Genomic DNA, 22,095 nt, shown 5'->3' with positions numbered 1-22,095 from the left:
TTCAGCCAGTCTATGTCTTTTGGTTGGAGCATTTAATCCATTTACATTTAAGGTAATTATCGATATGTATGTTCCTATTACCATTTTCTTAATTGTTTTGGGTTTGTTATTGTAGGTCTTTTCCTTCCCTTGTGTTTCCTGCCTAGAGAAGTTCCTTTAGCATTTGTTGTAAAGCTGGTTTGGTGGTGCTGAATTCTCTTAGCTTTTGCTTGTCTGTAAAGGTTTTAATTTCTCCATTGAATCTGAATGAGATCCTTGCTGGGCAGAGTAATGTTGGTTGTAGGTTTTTCCCTTTCATCACTTTAAATATGTCCTGCCACTCCCTTCTGGCTTGTAGAGTTCCTGCTGAAAGATCAGCTATTAACCTAATGGGGAGCCCCTTGTGTGTTACTTGTTGTTTTTTCCTTGCTGCTTTTAATATTTTTTCTTTGTATTTAATTTTTGATAGTTTGATTAATATGTCTTGCCATGTTTCTCCTTGGATTTATCCTGTATGGGACTCTCTGCACTTCCTGGACTTGATTGACTATTTCCTTTCCCATATTAGCAAAGTTTTCAACTATAATCTCTTCAAATATTTTCTCAGTCCCTTTCTTTTTCTCCTTTTCTTCTGGGATCCCTATAATTCGAATGTTGGTGCATTTAATGTTGTCCCAGATGTCTCTGAGACTGTCCTCAATTCTTTTCATTCTTTTTTCTTTATTCTGCTCTGCAGCAGTTATTTCCACTATTTTATCTTCCAGGTCACTTATCCGTTCTTCTGCCTCAGTTATTCTGCTATTGATTCCTTCTAGAGAACTTTTAATTTCATTTACTGTGTTGTTCATCATTGTTTGTTTGCTCTTTGGTTCTTCTAGGTCCTTGTTAAACGTTTCTTGAATTTTCCCCATTCTATTCCCAAGATTTTGGATCATCTTTACTATCATTATTCTGAATTCTTTTTCAGGTAGACTGCCTATTTACTCTTCATTTGTTTGGTCTGGTGGATTTTTACCTTGTTCCTTCATCTGCTGTGTGTTTCTCTGTCTTCTCATTTTGCTTAACTTACTGTGTTTGGGGGTCTCCTTTTTGCAGGCTGCAGGTTCGTAGTTCCTGTTGTTTTTGGTGTCTGCACCCAGTGGCTAAGGTTGGTTCAGTGGGTTGTGTAGGCTTCCTGGTGGAGGGAAGTAGTGCCTGTATTCTGATGGATGAGGCTGGATCTTGTCTTTCTGGTCAGCAGGACTGCGTCCGGTGGTGTGTTTTGGGGTGTCTGTGACCTTATTATGATTTTAGGCAACCTCTCTGCTAATGGGTGGGGTTGTGTTCCTGTCTTTCTAGTTGTCTGGCATAAGGTGTCCAGCACTGTAGCTTGCTGGTACTTGAGTGGAGCTGGGTCTTAGCGTTGAGATGGTGATCTCTGGGAGAGATTTTGCCTTTTGATATTACTTGGAGCCAGGAGGTCTCTGGTGGACCAATGTCCTGAACTTGGCTCTCCCACCTCAGAGGCACAGGCCTGACACCCGGCCAGAGCACCAAGACCTTGTCAGCCACATGGCTCATAAGAAAAGGGAGAAAAAAAGAAAGACAGAAAAAGAAAATATAGCTATTAAAATAAAAAATTATTAAAAATTAAAAAGTAATAAAAAAAAAGAAGAGGGTAACCAACCAAATCCACCAATGATAACTGTAAGGCCAACTGGCCCGAGGCAGGGGAACGCAATCAGATACACAGGTTGCATCAGACCGAAACTTTCCGGACCACCCAGTTCCAGAAACTGACCTGGAGACTTTCCACCCGGCCCAGCCTTCCCGCCTTTCGAGGGGCGGGACTAACGGTCCCAAGACTGATGCAACTGGCACCGGATATTGCCACGATACCCGAAGAGACCACCAAATAAGGAATAACCTGCGCCCTCCTGGATTCACCACACCCCTTTCCCTTCTTCCCCTATAAATTTTGTTCGCGCCCACACCCGGGTGCGACTTCTCTGGCCCCTTTTTCTCGGACCGGTGAACCTCGCCTGGGAGTGTTCCCAAATAAAGCTTGTTTAAGCTCTCCTCCGTTTCTTGGTGCCGTTCCTTACAATAACAAGTGCTAAAAACTGTACTAAAAAAAAAAAAGACAGACCCCTAGGACATATGGTAAAAGCAAAGCTATACAGACAAAATCACACAGAGAAGCATACACATACACACTCAGAAAAAGAGAAAAAGGAAAAAAATATATATCTTTTGGGAAGTCTGAGGTCTTCCACCAGCGCTTAGTAGGTGTTCTGTAGGAGTTGTTCCACATGTAGGTATATTTCTTATGTATTTGTGGGGAGGAAGGTCATCTCCACGACTTACTCCTCTGCCATCTTGAAGATTTCCAATCTCTCCTGTGAGTTTAAAAAATCATTTGGAGTGGACTATAGAACCATAGAACCAAAGGGAGGCATAAGAGAATTAACCACCTTTTTTTGGACTATCAATCATGCTCAGGTGCACATTATATCATTTAATTTCACAGCAACTTTGTTAGCTATTATCTCCAGAGTTGCACAGCTCCTTTGTAAAATAATAATAACTAAAAAGAAAAGGTAGAGCAAGGATTCAACTCTGAGTCTGATACACCAATGGTTCCCAAACCTGGGGTGTGCTAAGAATTGACTGGAAGGAACCTTTAAAATAATAGATGCCACGCCCCCCCCCCCCCCCCCCGACCTACTAAAATGGAATCTCTACTGATGGAGGAAGGGAAGGGAGAGTTCCTGAAAACAGAAAAAAATTTTAAAGTTCTTAGACTGATTTTGCAGAGCCAGATTTGGAACCACGGCCTTACTGTATGCTGCCTGACCAAGCCGTGGTTCCTAAACCAGGTGTCAGGCTTCAAGATAACCTTGCAACTTGCTTCAAGATAACCTTGCAAACTCAAACTCCAAAATTCCTCATTACACTGTCTTGGCCCTAAACGCCTGCTCTTTTCAAAATCAAGACTACCAAGACTCTAAAATGCCACGGGAAGGAGAGTGGCACTTTCCTGTGTACGGAGTACTGGGGATGGGGATGGTGGAATGCAGCCAAGCTCAGACTGGCTGACACTAGGCCAAAAACGAGCTGAAGCTGATAAACTTTGAAGACCAACCACGAAGGGAATTTTTTGTTTCCTTTAATCCATCACGGGGGCCTACTAATTGCACCCCACAGCTGCAACTGATCAAGGATGGGGGCCACGTGACCAGGCGCCCTCCACGCCGAAGTCTTCCGCGCTGGTTCGGCTATTAGCCCAAGAGGGACTGGAGGGAAAGCCGGAGCTTTTTATCAAGACTACGCGAGAGAGGGGAGCTCCCCGGGAATCTGAGCCGAGGACGGGGGAGCTCGAACCCAGACTCCCCCCGATATAAGAAGGCGGGGAATGCAAAATGGAGAGCAGGTGCGGTTCTGGAAGGCCATAGAGTTGACCCTAGTAGTGCTCTTCCCAAACTCTCAAATTTCTCGGGCGTCCCGCCCCTCAGCGGCCGGCCCTCCAGGTTCCGAGGCGTCGCGCCGGAAGTGACCTCATGGCGGCGGCGTGGGGTCGCGGGCGCTTCCGGCGGCGGCCGCGGCTGTCGGGGTGGATGTGAAGAAGCCCCGTGGTCTCTGGGTCCTGCGGTGTTTCAGGGCCGTGTTGGTGTGGTGTGCGCAGGAGGCGCAGGCCCGGCGGCGTGGAGGTGGGAGCGAGGGGCAGGCGGGTGACTAGTGGGCGCTCGTGGGAGGGGGCTTCCGGGGTTGCCAGGAGGGTTTGCTTTTAGGCTTCGTGGTTCCAGGCCTTGCAGACCTTTTTAGAGGCGGGCACGAGCTGGGGGCCGCTTCGGGTGCGCAGGGGCCCCATTACTAAGGCTTGCCTCTGGGGTATGGTTTGAGGTGGAGGCCGAGGGGAGCGGGATTTTAAATAGTAGAGGAATTGTGGGAGGTGTGAGGCATTAGCCGCCTAGCCTCTTAGTTTAGTCTTGCTGATGGTTCCTGCAGCCCGCCCACTCATTGCTCCCTGCTTCAGTTTACTTTTGCACAATGAAGTACGGTGGCAGGGAAGAGCGCGAGTGCCACATCCATGACTGATAGCTGGAGGACAGAGGTGAACTGGACTCTGAGAGGGAAGGGTGGCTGAGAAATAATGATACCTGCTAAGGTGCAGCTTCTGCTGAATCCTGGGGACTTCCCCTTGATTGTTTACTGCAGTTCGTGTTAAGTCTTAGCTTCTTATTATCGGTAGTCTTTGTGCGATATTAGTTGACTTGATCAGTAATTGACTTGTTGAATGGTTCAAGTTCAAGTGTTTTGGTGTGTGGGAGGCATAGTCTTCACCTGCTTGGCCAGGTGGTTGTCAGTAAACCTCCCAATTCTGGAGCTAGGAGTCTTAACAGTCCTCTCCTGTGGTTACAGGTGAGGAACTCGAGACCCAGAATGTTTTTTGTTCTCTTCCCTAGCCACAGGCTAAACTGATTTCAGTCTGCGATCTGTCTCAGTCCCATCAAAACGTAAGTGACTGTCCCTAAGCAGGTCACTGTTTCAACTGGAAACCTCAGATGGATTCTAGGCTTTTTTTTATGAATGACAGATAAAGGGTACTGAACACAGAATTCTTATATTTTGGTTTCTCTGTATAAAACGGAGATGGTTACAAATAACATAACAAAAAAATTTTCTTTTTGAATTTTATTTTATACACCAGGTTCTTATTAGTTATCTACTTTATACATATTAGTGTATGTATGTCAATCCCAATCTCCCAGTTCATCCCCCACCCACCCAATAACATAACTTTTTAATTGCTAAGAAGTTTCTGGTGGAGCTTTCTTGAGGGGTCAGGGCTGTGGGACTAGCAGAGTGTCTCGCAAACTTTTTGACCTGTGACCCACAGTTAATGTATTTTACATGCTGACCCTGGGTGACCCCTGCATGCACAGAGTGTGTACACACACAGGAAACAAAAGTTTACCCTTTCTATATACGATGCCCTCTGACATTTTCTATTTCATTAAAAGAAAAAAAAAGTTGATTGCAACTCACTAAATTGACTCTGACCTGTAATGGGTCTGACTTCTAAAGACCTGTAGTTTGAAAAACATTGGACTAGAAAATGTTTAATTAAGATTCTTGAGATTCCTGAGATTCTGTAAGTAATGCAAGGTGGAAAATATGTCATTTTTCTCTTCTTATCAACCAGAGGAGCAGGGTTACTAGAGCTCTTCACCAGAACAACAGGACAGGACATTCATATCAGTATCTCAAAGGAGGGCAGTATCCATAGTGATAATGTGTCCGAATTTTGGCAAGGTGTTTGAGTCTTTTCCGATGACCTGGTGGGTGAGATGGGGGGGGGATTTGCCATATAGTGGTAAAATTAGATGACATCATGACTTTGAGCATCTATGTCTGTAGGGATTTGATTTGTGGGCACAACTTACAGCTGGGATTTTGGTGATCAGTGTTGAGGCTCTGTCACTTTCTTTATACACAGTGTGTATTTGAAGGCTTATCTAGAGAGTGTGCTTATCAATTTGTTGCCTTTATGAAGTGAAGAGAGAAAGTATCATCTGGGTATTCTCAAGATTTGCCCAGTGCAGTCTAATGAAATGGAAGGGTCATCAGAAATTTAAGTAGTTTAAATATTTAATTTTAAATAGTATAGGATGTAAATTATTTTTTTTTCTTTTTAAAACTTATTTATTTATGGCTGCGTTGGGTCTTTGTTGCTGTGCGTGGGCTTTCTCTAGTTGTGGCGAGTGGGGGCTACTCTTCGTTGTGATGTGTGGGCTTCTCATTGTGGGGGCTTCTCATTGTGGGGGCTTCTCATTGTGGAGCATGGGCTCTAGGCACACGGGCTTCAGTAGTTATGACACATGGACTCAGTAGTTGTGGCTTGCAGGCTCTAGAGTGCAGGCTCAGTAGTTGTGGCGTACAGGCTTAGTGCTCTGTGGCATGTGGGATCTTCCCGGACCAGGGATCGAACCCAGCATTGGCAGGCAGATTCTTAACCACTGCGCCACCAGTGAAGTCCCTACGATGTAATTTCTGACAGGTTGTAAATATTGACTTTTAAAAAATAAATACAAAGTTTCTAAATGTAATAGCAAGTTGATGTTTTTAAAATATACAGATATATTTATTTTTTAAAATATTTATTTATTTGGCTGTGCTGGGTCTTAGTTGCGGCACGCAGGATCTTCATTGCGGCATGCATGATCTTTAGTTGTGGCGTGCGGGCTCTTGGTTGTGGCATGCGGGATCTAGTTCCCTGACCAGGGATCGAACCCGGGCCCCCTGCATTGGGAGCGTGGAGTCTTAACCACTGGACCACCAGGGAAGTCCTCAGATAACCTTTTTTTATATTAAAAAAGCCCTCTAAGATATGGATATGTATAATTGGTGTCTTACATTACTTGATTTTCAGATGTTAAGCCAATCTTGTGTTCCTGGAATGAATCCCATTGAGTCGTGGTATATAATACTTTTTATATGTTGCTGAATTCAATTTGCTAGTATTAAGAATTTTTGTTGCATAGCACAGGGATATCAGCTCGGTGCTTTGTGACCGCCTGGAGGGGTGGGATAGGGAGGGTGGGAGGGAGGAAGATTCAAGAGGGAAAAGATATGGGAACATATGTATATGTATAACTGATTCACTTTGTTATAAAGCAGAAACTAACACACCATTGTAAAGCAATTATACCCCAATAAAGATGTTAAAAAAAAAAGAATTTTTGTGAACATCTCTATGTTCATGAGGGATATTGGTCTGAAGTTTCCTTTTCTTATGATATCTTTGGCTGGCCTTAGTATTAGAGTAAAATTACCCTCATAAAGTGAGTTGGGCAATGTTCCTCTTCTTCTGTTTTCTAAAAGAGTTTATGTAGAATTGTTAATTATTTCTTTCTATGTGTTTTATAGAATTTACCAGTGAAGTCCTCTGGGCCTGGGCTTTTCTTTGTAGGAAGATTTGGAATTACTAAATCAGTGTCTTTACTTGGTATAGGTCTATCTGGATTTTCTGTTACTTTTTGAGTCAGTTTTGGTAATTGTATCCTTCTGGGAATGTCCATTTCATATTTTTCCTTTTCCTTTTTGAACTTGTATCCATTCTATTTATCCCACAGAATTTTATACTAAAACAGGAGTCAGCAAAGTTTTTCTGCAAAGGACCTGGTGGTAGGCTTTGTGGGCCATGTGGTCTCTGTCAGTACTACTAAGTTCTCCCATTGTAGTGCAAAAACAGCCACAGACCATAAGCAAACAGCTGTGCGTGGTTGTGTTCCAATACACCTTTATTGGTAGTGGGCCAGATTTGGTACGTGGGCCGTAGTTTTCTGACCCCTGTTTTAAAATAATAAATTTTATGCCTGAAAACGTTATTTGATAATCCAGTTATCTAGGCAGATCAGGTTTATGAAAGAGTAAGGTGGAAATGGATTCCCTTGCTTGCATATCTTTGTGTACCCCTAAGGATATGTGTATTCCAATTTGTAGTTTTGTTCAGGTGTGATGGGAGGGGCCCTCACAGTATGATTTTCTAGGACCATAACTCGAATCCCCTATCTGGCCAGTATTCTTTCTGTGAAAAGGAGGTATCTGAGGGACTTCCCTTGGTGGTCCAGTGGTTAAGACTCTGCGCTTCCACTGCAGGGGGCACAGGTTTGATCCCTGGTCAGGGAACTAAGATGCTGCATGCTGCGCCCAAAAAAAAAAAAAACAGAGACATTTGAAATAAAATTTGCTGTATCGTAGAAATTGTATAGATTATCTCATTTAATCTTCACAATGGTTCTGTGAGGTGGTGGTATAATTGGCATACAGTTGACTCTTGAACTATTGGGCCACCAACCCTCTGCAAAGTTGAAAATTCGAGTATAATCTATAGTTGGCCCTCCATATACCTGGTTCTTCTGTATCTGCGGTTCTGCATCTCAGATTCAACCAACTGCCCATCGTGTAGTACTGTAGTATTTAGTAAAGAAAATTGGCGTTTAAGTGGCCTTGTGCCATTCAAGCCCATGTTGTTCAGGGTCAACTGTAATTCCCATTTTATAGTTGAGACGATTGAGACTCAGATTAGGATAATTTGCTTGTAATTCTGGCCTGTAATGTCTGACTTCAGAAGTCCGTGCCCTTTTCACTATGTTGCCTTTTGTGGAAGATAGGGGCCTAGTACTAGGGTTGTACTAGATGTTTTCTTTTCAGATCTCTGCCATTCCCAAGCTTTTGATTCTACAAACACCTTTCTACATAGATGTGTGGAAAAATACCTAGTTTTTCAGAAATCCGTAACTAACCACTCATCCGTAACCGTTGATTTAATTGTCCTTAGCAGACCAAGGGATTGCTTCTTGGATCTGAGTGCTGTGAGTTCTGTGTGATGTGGCAGATGAGATGGAAGTTTGTAGGTCTGTTATTGGCAAGTTGTCTTTGAATCATTTTGGCAACTACCCCAGTTGCATAATGGGTGGAAGACCATTTAGGTCTACCTGACTTACGTTACAAGAGAAATGATTCAGTAAAGTCTCATAGTGTGGCAGTCGGTAGTCTGGAAATCCTGATAGCATTTGAGCAAAATCATCCCATATCTACTTCTGTGTGTGGTATGACCAGCATAAATGGGTACATTTGTCCACCACAAAGACATATACAAAAATGTTTAATTTTTTATTCATAATAGCCCCCAAACTGGAAATAATCCAACTGTCTATCAGCAGTAGAATGGATAAATATACTGAGGCATAGTTATATAATAGAATACTACATGGTGATGAATCTCACAGATGTAATATTGAGCAAAAGAATCCAGACACTTTAAAAGAGAACCTTTATGATTCCATTTGTATGAAGTTCAAAAACAGGCTAAATGAATCTTTTGTGGTAGATATCAGAATAATGACTGCCTTTGTGGGAACACAGTGGAATCTTCTGGAGTGTTCAAAATATTGTGTCTTGATTGAGTGGTGGTTATTTGGGTAAATTAATATGTAAAAATTCATTGAGCTGTAAACTTAAAATATGTAGACTTACTATCTGTGTAATACCATGATAGAAAAGTAGAAGATAAAAAACAAAGATTGGTCTGCTTGGGAATTCCCTGGTGGTCCAGTGGTTAGGACTCTGCACTTTAACTGCTGAGGGCGAGGGTTCGATCACTGGTCCGGTCACTAAAAATCTGCAAGCCACACAGTGTGTCCAAAAAAAGAAAAAGATTGGTCTGTTTGTAGCTCCTAGATCATCTTCAGTGGTAGCTCTTCTTTTGACATGAAGGTGTTAGCCCTGTAATTGATGAAGCCTCCTCGCTTAGTGTGTTCATCTGATTAGAAACCCAGATGTTGGCATTCCACTTGTTTTATTTATTTGTTTATATATTCAATTAATTTTTGGCTGTGTTGGGTCTTCACTGCAGAATGCGGGCCTTCTCTAGCTGTGGCAAGCAGGGGCCACTCTTTGCTGCGGTGTGCGAGCTTCTCATTGCAGTGGCCTCTCCCGTTGTGGAGTATGGGCTCTAGGCACGCAAGCTCAGTAGTTGTGGCGCACGGGCCTAGTAGCTCCGTGGCACGTGGTATCTTCCCAGACCAGGGCTCAAACCTGTGTCCCCTGTGTTGGCAGGCAGATTCCCAACCACTGTGCCACCAGGGAAGCCCCTCCACTTGTTTTAGATTTACTGTTTTCATTTAATAAAGGAATTTTCTTTAAAACTATTAAAATTCTATTTAGTTATTATTAACATAATATAAACTTGAATGTTTAATATCAGTGTCTTAAAGATATATGTTGAATGAAGAAGTAAAGAGTCTTTTCACATCTGATTAATTTCTGGTATTTCTAAAATTCTTATTACAGCTCTTCATTCTGCATCTATCTAAAATAAGCATCAGGGACTTCCCTGGCGGTCCAGTGGTTAAGAATCCGCACTTCCACTGCAGCGGGCACGGGTTTGATCCCTGGTGGGGGAACTAAGATCTGGCATGCTGTGAGGTGCGGCCAAAAAAAAGAAAAAGGCAAAAATAAAATAAGCATCAGAGTAGGATTATGATGGAATATAGATGATAGGAAAGGAACTCCATACTTTTGTGACATTAAGTAGACAAAGGCCAATCAGGAAGGGGAAAATAAGCATAAAACATGTGTTTTATGTGCCTTTTACCATCATCAGTGTTGAAATTGTGTTGCATTAGAAGTTCACCTGATCTCTTAAATTCTTTGAGATATATTGATAGCTGTTGCAACTCAGTGATGGGTATGTGGGGATCATTATGCTGTTCTGTCTATGTTTGGACATGTTTGAAATTTTCTATAATAAAATGTAAAAAAAAATTGATGGATGAGCCTGCTAATGCATTGTTTCTTTTATTTTCTGTTCTGTCAACACAGTTTTGTGATACTTGCTCAGTTAAATACTACAGAACTACCTGAGTTTGTCTTTAGGTTTTTGTATTTCTAATGAGACATACTTTTTTTTTTAACCACAGGAGTGCCTTTTTTGCTCCTTTAAATATATGTGTATATATATATATATATATATATAGCTATTTTTCCTTTTTTAGACTCTGTTTTCTGTAGGTATATTTCTGAAATTAATATTTGAAAACTGTTTAAAACGCTATTCTATTTCTTTTCTATTTTTCATGGGAAACACTAAGCCAGTGTTTCATTTTATACTTAGTGTTGTATGTTATGTTTATATACTCATCTGCTGTTTGCTGACTTCCTTCTGTGTGTAGGGCAGTGTTAGATTTCATATCTTACATAGGATTTTGCATAGGATATGCTTAGGGATATTGTATTTTTAGAACCATTTCCAAGGAGAGCCAAGGCATTTAAATCTAGAGTATTTAGGTACTCTAGATTTTGAGTGATTAACCTCTGTCAGATTTATTATATCTAATTCATTCATTGATTGGATTAATATTTATTGAGTTCCTCTTCCATTCTAGGCAGAACAAAACAGACAAGGTCCCTTGCCCTGGTGGAGCTTACATTCTAGTGGGGTAACACATGCAACATAAACAAATAAGATAATTCATATGGTGAGTCATTTTGGAATCATAACAGAAAGTGTTGGAGAGTGATGGGGAGTAGCTGCATTAAATTGGATAGCCAGGGAAGGCCTCTTTGGGGTGGTGACATTTTAGCAGATACCAGAAAGAAAAGATAGAACTAGCTGTTCACAGAGCTGGGGCAAGAGTGTTCTGAGAATACCTGGTGCAAAGTTTTGGAGGGAACAAACTTGATATGTTTGAGGAAGAGTAAGAAGGTTAGTGTGTCTGGAGAACAGGGGGAAGGGAGTGGTGAGAGATGAAGCTGTCTGTAGAGGTTAGCAGAAATCAGATCATGTAGGGCCTACAGTCCATGGAAAGGAAGTTATTAAGCAGAATCATGACAAGTGATTTACATTTTAAAATTTGCTCTGGCTGCTTTGTAGAGAAAGAATTGGAGGGGCAGAAGTGGAAGCAGAGATACTAGTTAGAGGTTTCCTGTAATTACGAGATGATGGTGACTTGGACTGGGAAGGTGGTAGTGGAGCTGGAGAGAAATAGACCTATCTTTGAGGTGGTGACAATAGGATTTGTTGATGAATTGAAAGTATGGGATGAAGGACAAGAAAGGAATCAAGGATGACTTCTGACTCTTTTTTATTTCTTTTTTTGCCTAAGCAGTGTAGTGGATATTGGTGCCATTTATTAAGATGGGAAAAGCTTGGGAAGGAACAAATTGGGGGATGTTGAGTGTGGGGCTAAAGAAATCAAAAATTCTATTTTGGGCATTTATGAGATGCCTGACAGACATCTTTGTAGGAACTGTCCAATGTGTGAGTTTTCATCTTTACGTTTATGGAAAACCTTGCTAGGAAGTTAATCTTATTGGAGGAATGGCTAAATATTCTGTGGCATTATATAGTGCTTATGTTGGCTACATATACTTTTCCTCCTTTTTTATTGAGATATGGTTTACATACAATAAAAATGCACAGACGTTAAATGCCCAATTCAGTGAGTTTTGATAGATGTGTACATCCTTGTAACTACTGCATCAGTAAAAACATAGAACATTTTCATTTCAGGAGGCACAGAAAGAGGCCTCTGTGCCTCTTTCTAGTCAGTTTTCCACCCTATAGGCAAACACGTTTGATTTTTCTCACTATAAAGTAGTGCATCTTGTAGAAATTCTTATAAATAGACTCATATAAATGTATCTGTATGACTTCTTTCAGTTTTTGAAAATCATCTGTGTTGTAGCATAAGTAATTTGTTCCTTTTTATTGTCCAGTAGTGTTCTGTTGTATAATTACACCATCATTGTTTCCTCTCTTCTCCTTGTTTCCAGTTTTCGGATATTGTGACAATGTACTTTGTACATGTGTGTACAAGTCTTTTTGTGAATATATGTTTTTATTTCTCCTGTGTAAATCCTAGGAATGAAGTTTTGGATCACAGGTGTGTGTTTAATATTGTAAAAAACTGCCAAACTTTTCCAAAGTGCTTGTATCATTTTAAACGGTCAGCAGTGTAAGAGAGTTCCAGTTGCTTCACATTGTCATACACATTTGGTGCTTTCAATTTTGATCCATACTAGTGGGTGTAGTATCCTCTGTTGGTTTTTTCCCAATTTAATTTTTTTTTTATTGTGGTGAAGTATACATAAAATTTATCATTTTAACCATTTTTAAGTGTACAGTTCAGTGACATTAGGTGCACTCACATTGTTATGCAACCATCACCATCATCTGTCTCTAGAACTTTTTCATCATACCTAACTGAAACTCTGTTCCCATTAAATAGTAACACCCCGTTTCCTGCTCCCCCAACCCCTGGCAAACACTGTTCTACTTTCTGTCTCTGTGAGTTTGACTGTTCTAAATTCTTCATATAAGTGGAATCATACAAGATTTGTCCTTTTGTGTCTTATTTCACTTAGTATAATGTCTTCAAGGTTTATCTGTGTTGTAACATATATCAGAACTAACTTCCTTTTTAAGACTGAATGATATTCCATTTTACGTGTATAGCGTGTTTTGTTTATCCATTCGTCCATCATGGATGTTTGGGTTGTCTCGTGTGTGTGTGTGTGTGTGTGTGTGTGTGTTTAATATTTATTTATTTGGCTGCACCAGGTCTTAGTTGTGGCACGCGGGATCTTCATTGCCACGTGCAGGATCTTTAGTTGTGGCTTACGGGATCTTTAGTTGCGGTGTGCGGGAGATCTAGTTTCCTGACCAGGGATCGAACCCAGGTCCCCTGCATTGGGAACACGGAGTCTTAACCACTGGACCAGGGAAGTCTGTATTTTAATTTACATTTCTCTGATAATTAATGATAATTGAACAGCTTTTCATATGTTTATTGGCTATTCATATCACTTCTTTTGCCTACTTTTAAAAAAATGTGGTGTTTCCTTTTTATTCCTGATTTGTAAGCATTCCTTATATATTCTGGATACAAGTTCTTTATCAGATATATCTATTGTGAATATGTTCTCCTTGACTGTGACTTACCTTTTCTTTTTTTCTTTTCTTGTTTCGGGGTGATTGTAACAGAAGAGGGCAGAAACATCTTTTTGCCATCATAAATTTGAGAGTTTTCTTGAAATGCTTGGCTGCCAGGGAGGTAGCCTTCATTGGAATGATTTTGAGATGGGGCTAGATTATATGGAATACCTTCCTAAATATTTTATTACAGTACCTTTGTTTTAAATTTATGACTGTCTTAACCCATCCAGAGAATGATTTGGTTTGGGAAAAAGTGGAAAATAATTTAGTTTGAAAAAAAGAGTTTTCTGCTCTGGAGTATTGTAATGAAAGCTAGGTGGCTTTACCTTTTGACTGACTGAGGCTCTATCCTGAGAAAATTATTTAAGACAAGCACTGAATGAAATTGATCATTGCTGCACTAACTATAATTGTGAAAAATGGAATTATCTAAATGCCCATTGAGAAAAAAACTGTGATATGTGAATGCAGTGGAATATGTACAGCATGGAAAATATGCCATTTTACTAAGAAGCTGCCTTTATGCTCTGGTTACAAGTATGTAAAATATCCATTATAATCTCTCTGTTGTAAATTCCCCATCTGTAAAATGGGATAGTAAGGTAGCTGCCTCATAGGGTTGTCATGATGATTGAAGGAAAGAATGCCCCTAAAGTTTTAGCTTGTTCCTGAGACATAGTAAGTGTGCAATAAATGCTAGCTGCTGCTGCTCTTACACAATATGATGGTATGTGTATAAAGGCTGTGGGATTATGTGTGTTCCATTAACCTTTTGTTTTCTTAATGGTGATTCCCCCCCCTTTCTGTTACCTACTATATTAAATCATCCCCAAATTTAAACCATCACCTATATAGGTTTTGAATCTGTCATCTTCTTTCCATCTTCATTGCTTCTGCCTATGCCAGCTTACCACCATCTCTTAAATGGGCTGCTCTAGTTGCCTCCCAGCTGGTCTCCTGCACCTTTTTTATACCTCTTCCAACTTGTATTCTTTAATGATGACTTTTGATGAGCAAGACTTTAAAATTGTGATGAAATCTAATTCATCAGATTTTTTCTTTTATAATTAGTACTTATTTGTGTTTTGGCTAAAGAAATCTTTCTCTGCCCTAAGGTCACTAAAATACTCTATTTTTTTGTTTTCCCAGTAGCTTTAGTTTTAGCTTTTATGTTTAGATAGTTTATTTCAAATTATTTTTTTTGTATCTATGTGGGATAAGACTAGACCGTTATTTTTTTCTCATATATATCCAGTTGTTCTAGCACCGTTTACTGAAAAATACTTTTTGATTTTTCCATTGATTTATCTTGGTACCTTGATCAGAAGTCAGTTGACCATGTGTGTGTAGGTCTATTTCTGGACTCTGTTCTGTTGATCTAGTTGTCTATCCTCGCACCAATACCACACTGATTTTCTATAGCTTTATAGTAAAACTTGAAAGAAGATAGTGTAAAACAACTACCTCTGTTTTTCTTTTATATGATTATTTTGGCTACTTTAAGTATTTTGCATTTCCATATAGATTTTAGGACCAGTTTTTCAGTTTCTCCAAAAAGGCCAGCTGGGATTTTTATTAATATTTGTATTTGATCCACAGATCAACTTGGGGAGAATTGACAGCTTTAAGCTCTTCAGTCTGTGAATGTGGTACATCTCTCCATTTATTTAGATCTTCTTTTAATTTTTCTCAGCAGTCTTTCAGTTTTTATCATAGAGGTCCTGCCCATTTTTCATTAGATTTATTCCTAAGTATTTTGGTTTTTAATACTATTATAAATAGTATTTTAAAATTTCATTTTCAGTTGTTTGTTGCTATTATATAAAATACCGTTGTTTATTTTATATTGAGCATGTATCCTGTGATCTTGCTAAAGTCATACTAGTAGGATTTTGGGGGGGTACATTCCTTAGGGTTTTCTACATGCACAGTCAATAATACAGCTTACAAATAAAGATAACTTTACATCTTCCTTTCCAATATTTATGCTTTTTATTTCTTTTTCTTTTTTTATTTCACTGGCTAGGACCTAAATATAGTGTTGAATAAGAAGCAGAAGTGGCGAGAGTGGACATTCTTGCCTTGTCCCAGTCTTGCGGGGGAAAGAATTCATTGTTTCACCATTAGTATGATGTTAGCTTTAATTGTTTTGTAGATGCCACTGCCCCTTTTTTATATCATGGATGGATGTTGAATTTTGTCAGATTATCTTTCTACATGTATTAACATGACCATCCATGATTTCCCATTTACTTTGTTAATGTGGTGGAAGACGCTGATTTTTTAAAAAAATTGACCTTTTTATTTGAGGTAACTAGATTCATATGCACTTGTAAGAAATAATAGAAATTCTATATACCCTACCTGTTTTTCCCCATTGGTGACGTCTTGCAAAAGTATAGTACAATATCACTACCAGGATATTGACATTGATATGGTCAAATATAGAATGTTTCCATTACTACAAGGATCCCTCATGTTGCTCATTTATAGTCATCCCTGTTTTCTTCCTGCCTCCCAGCACTTCCCTCACCCCTGGGAACCACTAATCTCTTCTCCATTTCTATAGTTCTTTCAAGAATATTACACAAATGGAATCATACAGGATGTAATCTTTTGGGGTTGGCTTTTTTTCACTTTTTCTCCCTGGCATGAATATACCACAGTTTGTTTCACTATTCACACATGGAAGGTCATCTAGGCTGTTCCAGTTTGAGGCTATTGGGAGTAAACCTGATATGAACATTCATGTACAGGTTTTCACGTGAACTTAAGTCTTCCTTTCTCTGAGATAAATGACCAGTCATGCAGTTGCTGGGTCACGTAGGAGTTGCATGTTTAGATTTTTTATAAATTGCCAAATTGTTTTCCAGAATGGCTGCACCATTTAGTAGTCCTGTCAGCAATGTGTGAGTGTATGAGTAAACCAGTTTTTCCACATCCTTGCTCGCACTTGGTGTTACTGTTTTTCATTTTAGCCATTCTGGTGGATATGTAGTGATATCTCATTGTGATTTTAGTTTGTATTTCCCTAATGGTTAATGATGTTGAATATCTTTTCATATATTTATTTACCATCCGTATATCTTCTTTGTTGAAACGTCATTTTGTGTCTTTTACCCATTATGGATTGGATTGTTTGGGGTTTTTTTTACCATTGAGTTTTGAGAGTTCTTTTTTAAAAATGTTTATTTATTTATTTATTTGGCTGTGCCGGGTCTTAGTTGTGGCACACGGGATCTTTGTTGCAACATGCGGGATCTTTAGTTGCAGCACACAGGATATTTAGTTGCGGCATGCAGGATTTTTAGTTGTGGCATGTGGGATCTTTAGTTGCAGCATGAGGGATCTTTAGTTGCAGCATGCGAACTCTTAGTTGTGGCATGCGGGATCTAGTTCCCTGACTAGGGATTGAACCCGGGCCCCCTGCATTGGGAACACGGAGTCTTAGCCACTGGACCACCAGGGAAGTCCTGAGAGTTCTTTATATATTCTAGATACTAGTCATTTGTCCTTGTCAGATAATGCAGTTTGCAAATATTTTCTGCCAGTCTGTAACTTGTCTTTTTTATCCTCCTAACAAGGATCCTCTTGCAGAGCAAAAGTTTTTAATTTTCAAGAAGTCCATCTGATCGGTTTCTCTTTTAATGGATCAAGTTTAAGAACTTTTTGCCTTACCCTAGATCCTGAAGGCTTCTCTTATGCTTTTCCTAAAAGTTTTATAGTTTGACATTTTACATTTAAGTCCATGACCCATTTTGAGTAAATGTATATATAAATTATGAGATTTAGGTCAGTGTTCATTTTCTACTGATGGATATCCATTTATTCCAACACCGTTCGTTTTTTTTTTTTTTTTTTTTTTTTGGCTGTACGCGGGCCTCTCACTGTTGTGGCCTCTCCCATTGCGGAGCAGAGGCTCTGGATGCGCAGGCTCAGCGGCCATGGCTCACGGGCCCAGCCGCTCCGCGGCATATGGGATCTTCCCAGACCGGGGCACGAACCCGTGTCCCCTGCATCGGCAGGCGGACTCCCAACCACTGCGCCACCAGGGAAGCCCCGTTCGTTTGTTTTAACAACAAAAGCAAGGTATAATTGTATTCTTTCACTGGAGGATATGAAGCCTGATATAGTTATTAAATTAAGTATCTATGTTATTTTATTTTAAAAAATATTTATGTTCTGCTGCTTGAGTCATCAAAGAAGATTGTCTTAATTCTCTTCTGTTGACTTAAAAAATTATTCTTGAATTTTTTTTTTTTAAATTTTTTGGCTGCATTGGGTCTTTGCTGTGTGAGGGCTTTCTCTAGTTGTGGCGAGTGGGGGCTACTCTTCGTTGCAGTCTGTGAGCTTCTCGTGTGGTGGCTTCTCTTGTTGCGGAGCATGGGCTCGAGGTGCATGAGCTCAGTAGTTGTAGCATGCGGGCTTCAGTAGTTGTGGCACGTGGGCTCAGTAGTTGCAGCGTCTGGGCTCTAGGGCTCACAGCCTTCAGTAGTTGTGGCGTGTGGGCTCAGTAGTTGTGGCTCACAGGCTCTAGAGCTCAGGCTCTAGCAGTTGTGGTGAACGGGCTTAGTTGCTCTGCCAGCTGTGGGATCTTCCCCCGTGTCATGTGGGATCTTCCCAGCCCAGGGATTGAACCCGTGTCCCCTGCATTGGCAGGTGGATTCTTAACCACTGCACCACCAGGGAAGTCCCTATTCTTGCATTTTTTTTTTTTTTTTTTTTTTTTTTGCGGTACACGGGCCTCTTGCTGCTGTGGCCTCTCCCGTTGCAGAGCACAGGCTCCGGACGTGCAGGCTCAGAGGCCATGGGCCACGGGCCTAGCCGCTCCGCGGCATGTGGGATCTTCCCGGATCGGGGCACAAACCCATGTCCCCTGCATTGGCAGGCGGACTCTCAACCACTGCGCCACCAAGGAAGCCCTTGAATATTTTATATACTTGTTTTATAGTCTATATTATATTTTGATACAATAAAATTACCTCTATGGAGAATTATAGTAATATATATTGTTTGTGAGTTGTACCCTGTATGTATGGACATGAATTAAATAAATCTCTTTCTGTGTTTTTGCCTTAATTTTTAATGTTTTTTTTGTTTTGTTTTGTTTTTTTGCGGTACGCGGGCCTCTCACTGTTGTGGCCTCTTCCGTTGCGGAGCACAAGCTCCGCTCCGCGGCATGTGGGATCTTCCCGGACCGGGGCACGAACCCGTGTCCCCTGCATCGGCAGGCGGACTCTCAACCACTGCGCCATCAGGGAAGCCCTTGCCTTAATTTTTTATGACATTTCTGTTGCAACCCTTTTGTTTCTTTTCTCTTTTTTTTGGCCACGTTGGGTCTTTGTTGCTGCACGCAGGCTTTCTCAGTTACAGCGAGTGGGGGCTACTCTTCATTGTGGTGCACAGGCTTCTCACTGCGGTGGCTTCTCTTGTTGGGGAGTATGGGTTCTAGGTGCGTGGGCTTCAGTAGTTGTGGCTAATGGGCTCTAGAGCGCAGGCTCAGTAGTTGTGGCGCATGGGCTCAGTAGCTCTGCGGCATGTGGGATCTTCCCAGACCAGGGCTCAAACCCGTGTCCCCTTCATTGGCAGGCGGATTCTTAACCACTGCGCCACCAGGGAAGCCCAATCATTGGTTTTAAACCTTTCATCTTTTCTAATATAAGCATTTATATTAGAAATAGATAAATATATAAATTTCCCTTCAAACACTATTTTAAGTGCATCCCATAAATGTTGATATGTTATATTTTCATTTTCATTGAGTTTGAACTGTTTTCTGTTTTTTGGCCACGTGGCATGGCGTACAGGATCTTAGTTCCCCGACAAGGGATTGAACCCACGCCCCCTGCAGTGGAAGCACAGAGTCTTAACCACTGGACTGCCAGGGAAGTCCCGAATTTGAACTGTTTTCTAACTGCCCTTTTGATTTCTTCTTTGACCCATAGGTTATTTAGAAATGTCTTGCTTAATTTCCAGATATTTTGGGATATTTGAAATATCTTATTATCAACTTCAAATTTAATTCTGTTATGAACAAAGAGCATACTCTGTCTGATTTCAGTCCTTTGAAATGAATTGATACTAGTTTAAGGCCCAGCATGTGTTGGTGGACTTGAAAAGAATGTTATTCTGTAGTTAGGTGTAGTGTTCTCTAATGCCTTCAGTCAGCTTTTTTAAAAAAAAATTTTGTCCACAATTTTTCATTGTCATCAGCAAGAGGGTTAGTCTGATATGAGCTACTGTGACATTACCAACATTATTTTTTTATATATTATTTCTTATTTATTCTCTTTGAAAACATTCTGCTGGAAGATATATTAAAATATAATGTTATATGGGCTTCCCTGGTGGCACAGTGGTTGAGAGTCCGCCTGCCGATGCAGGGTACACGGGTTCGTGCCCCAGTCTGGGAAGATCCCACATGCCGCAGAGCTACTGAGCCCATGCGCCACAACTACTGAGCCTGCGCTCTAGAGCCCATTAGCCAGCCCATTAGCCAGCGGCCCATTGGCCGCTGAGCCTGCGCGTCTGGAGCCTGTGCTCCGCAACGGGAGAGGCCACAACGGTGAGAGGCCCACGTACCGCAAAAAAAAAAAAAAAAATATATATATATATATATATATATATAATGTTATAAAACAAGTGATAGTTTTTGTGATATGATGTCCAGGTAAATATCCAGTGCATGTGGTTTAAAGCAGTTGTAAGATCTATATATATAATGGTATTGCTTATTCATTAGTATGCTTACTCCTACTAAAAAAAAAAAGCTTTATTTTTTATGCTTTATTACCTCAATTAAGGATATGATAGAATATATATTATTAAGAACACCTGGTACAGACCTGGTATAATGTTTGGTGAATTTTATTAAAGATTTATCTTTTTCTCAAGGTACACTACATTGTTTCTTCTCTCCACGGCGGTCTCACATCTGAAACATGGCTGCGGATTGGCTGGGCAGTATTGTGTCCATCAACTGTGGAGATAGCTTGGGTGTCTATCAGGGAAGAGTATCAGCAGTGGATCAGGTCAGCCAGACCATTTCTCTCACCCGGCCTTTCCACAATGGAGTGAAGTGCCTTGTGCCAGAAGTCACTTTCAGGTGAGTATCCTGATTCTTCCAAATCCAGTCTGGTGATCTGTGGAGCTTGACCTAGGTCTCATTGCCAGTATTCTCTTGCATAGGGCTACTTTTGAGTAGAGTCTTATCAGGGGTGAGATTTTGCAATCTTAGATCTTATAGTTCTACTGTTTCAGCAGAGACTTTGTGTCATAATTAGCTTTCAGCTAATGATTCAGGGTTTGTGAAACATTTTTCTTATCTCTGCCAAACATGCAATATTATATTTAAATGCGTCAAATTCAGAATAATATTTCTGTTTTCTGGTTTCAGATTTCCTTTCTCAGTTTTGTATTATTTGTGCTTTCTTACATCTAAGGTCTTTATTGATCCCCCCACCCCACCATGTAACTATCTCTCTTTGTAGATTTATATTATTTATCTCCAGAGGCACACTGTAGCCAGTAGCTGAAGTTCTTAGCTACAGGAATGTATTTTTCTTAGTGTTTGCTAACAGATCTCAACCTTAGATGTCTCCACTTCCTTCTTTTCACAAGTTTGACAGAAACCTCCCTTTCTTATGTTTTTTTGTTTTTTTTTAAAAAAAGAGACTGTCTGGCAAGAGCTTCCTTGACTTCCTAAACAGCATCCACATGTAACCTTTTCTGTAGGTGTATCCATTCTTATTGCTTATCTCCTCTGAAGTCTTCATGGAAGAAATATCCTTTGTGTTCAGGGCTAACCTTATCGCACGTATGCTTTATGTGCTATCCTTTTCTATCTCCTTTGAGGCCCTACTTCTTTTCTTTTGTGTCCTCACTTGCAACCTTTATACTGTCTCTTTTCTCTTTGCTTTCTAACATTCCCAGGCCTCCCCCATGGTAAAAACACTCCCCCCTGCCCCCCCTACACACACACCTTGCATTTGCCACTAGGTATTGCCCTGTCATTTCCCTTCTCTTTGTACTCATAATTCTTTTCAGAGCAAAATACAGTTGACCCTTGAAAAATGAGGAGGTTAGGGCGCCAACTGCCTGCACCATCGACAGTCTAGGTATAACTTTACATTTGACCCTGAGTATCCATGGTTCCGTCTCTGCAGATTCAACCAACCATGGATCATGTGGTACTATAGAATGTGTTTAGTGGGAAAAAAAAATCCATGTATAAGTGGACCTGCACAGTTCAAACTGTTGTTCAAGGGTCAACTGTAGTCTGCTTTCGTTCCCTTTGTGGCCTAGTCCCTCTAGGCCCTCCCTACTCCACCATTGTCTTTTTTCCAACTTTACCATCTTGCTGAAGTAGCTTTTGCCAAGTGCCAAACTCAGTGGAGTGTCTCAATTCTAATCTTATTCAAATGTGCCCTAACTGTTGGAATGGCCTCTTCTTTTAGTTTCTTTGTCACCCTTTGGGTTTTCTTGCCATGTATTCCTCCATTCCTTTATACACCTTCCCCCACCCCACCCCCCCAGATTCCTTTTCTTCTCAGTTTCTAAGATGGGGTTAGTCAAAGTTCTATCTGTGGTTCTTTTCTGAGTCTGTATTCTCTTTAGACAGTCTTATGGGTATC

At 40.6% G+C, this 22,095-nt stretch overlaps 1 protein-coding gene across 2 annotated transcripts in view; it reads left to right on the top strand.

Moving 5' to 3' along the window:
• Window positions 1-3,533: 3,533 nt before the first annotated feature.
• The window catches only part of EDC3 (enhancer of mRNA decapping 3), a 52,178-nt gene continuing 33,616 nt past the window's right edge, over window positions 3,534-22,095 (top strand). Inside the window, exons 1-3 of one of the 2 annotated variants that reach the window (XM_067753579.1) lie at window positions 3,534-3,668; window positions 4,381-4,475; window positions 20,357-20,567. In XM_067753579.1, coding sequence (XP_067609680.1) covers window positions 20,404-20,567 — 164 coding nt within the window. In that variant the 5' untranslated portion in view covers window positions 3,534-3,668; window positions 4,381-4,475; window positions 20,357-20,403. The remainder of the gene's footprint in view (window positions 3,669-4,380; window positions 4,476-20,356; window positions 20,568-22,095) is intronic. The other variant, XM_067753571.1, reaches the window with a different exon arrangement.

The sequence above is a fragment of the Pseudorca crassidens genome, chromosome 1 (genome assembly GCF_039906515.1).
Source record: "Pseudorca crassidens isolate mPseCra1 chromosome 1, mPseCra1.hap1, whole genome shotgun sequence".
NCBI classification, from domain to species: domain Eukaryota; kingdom Metazoa; phylum Chordata; class Mammalia; order Artiodactyla; family Delphinidae; genus Pseudorca; species Pseudorca crassidens.
This window is presented reverse-complemented; position numbering and strand designations above follow the sequence as displayed.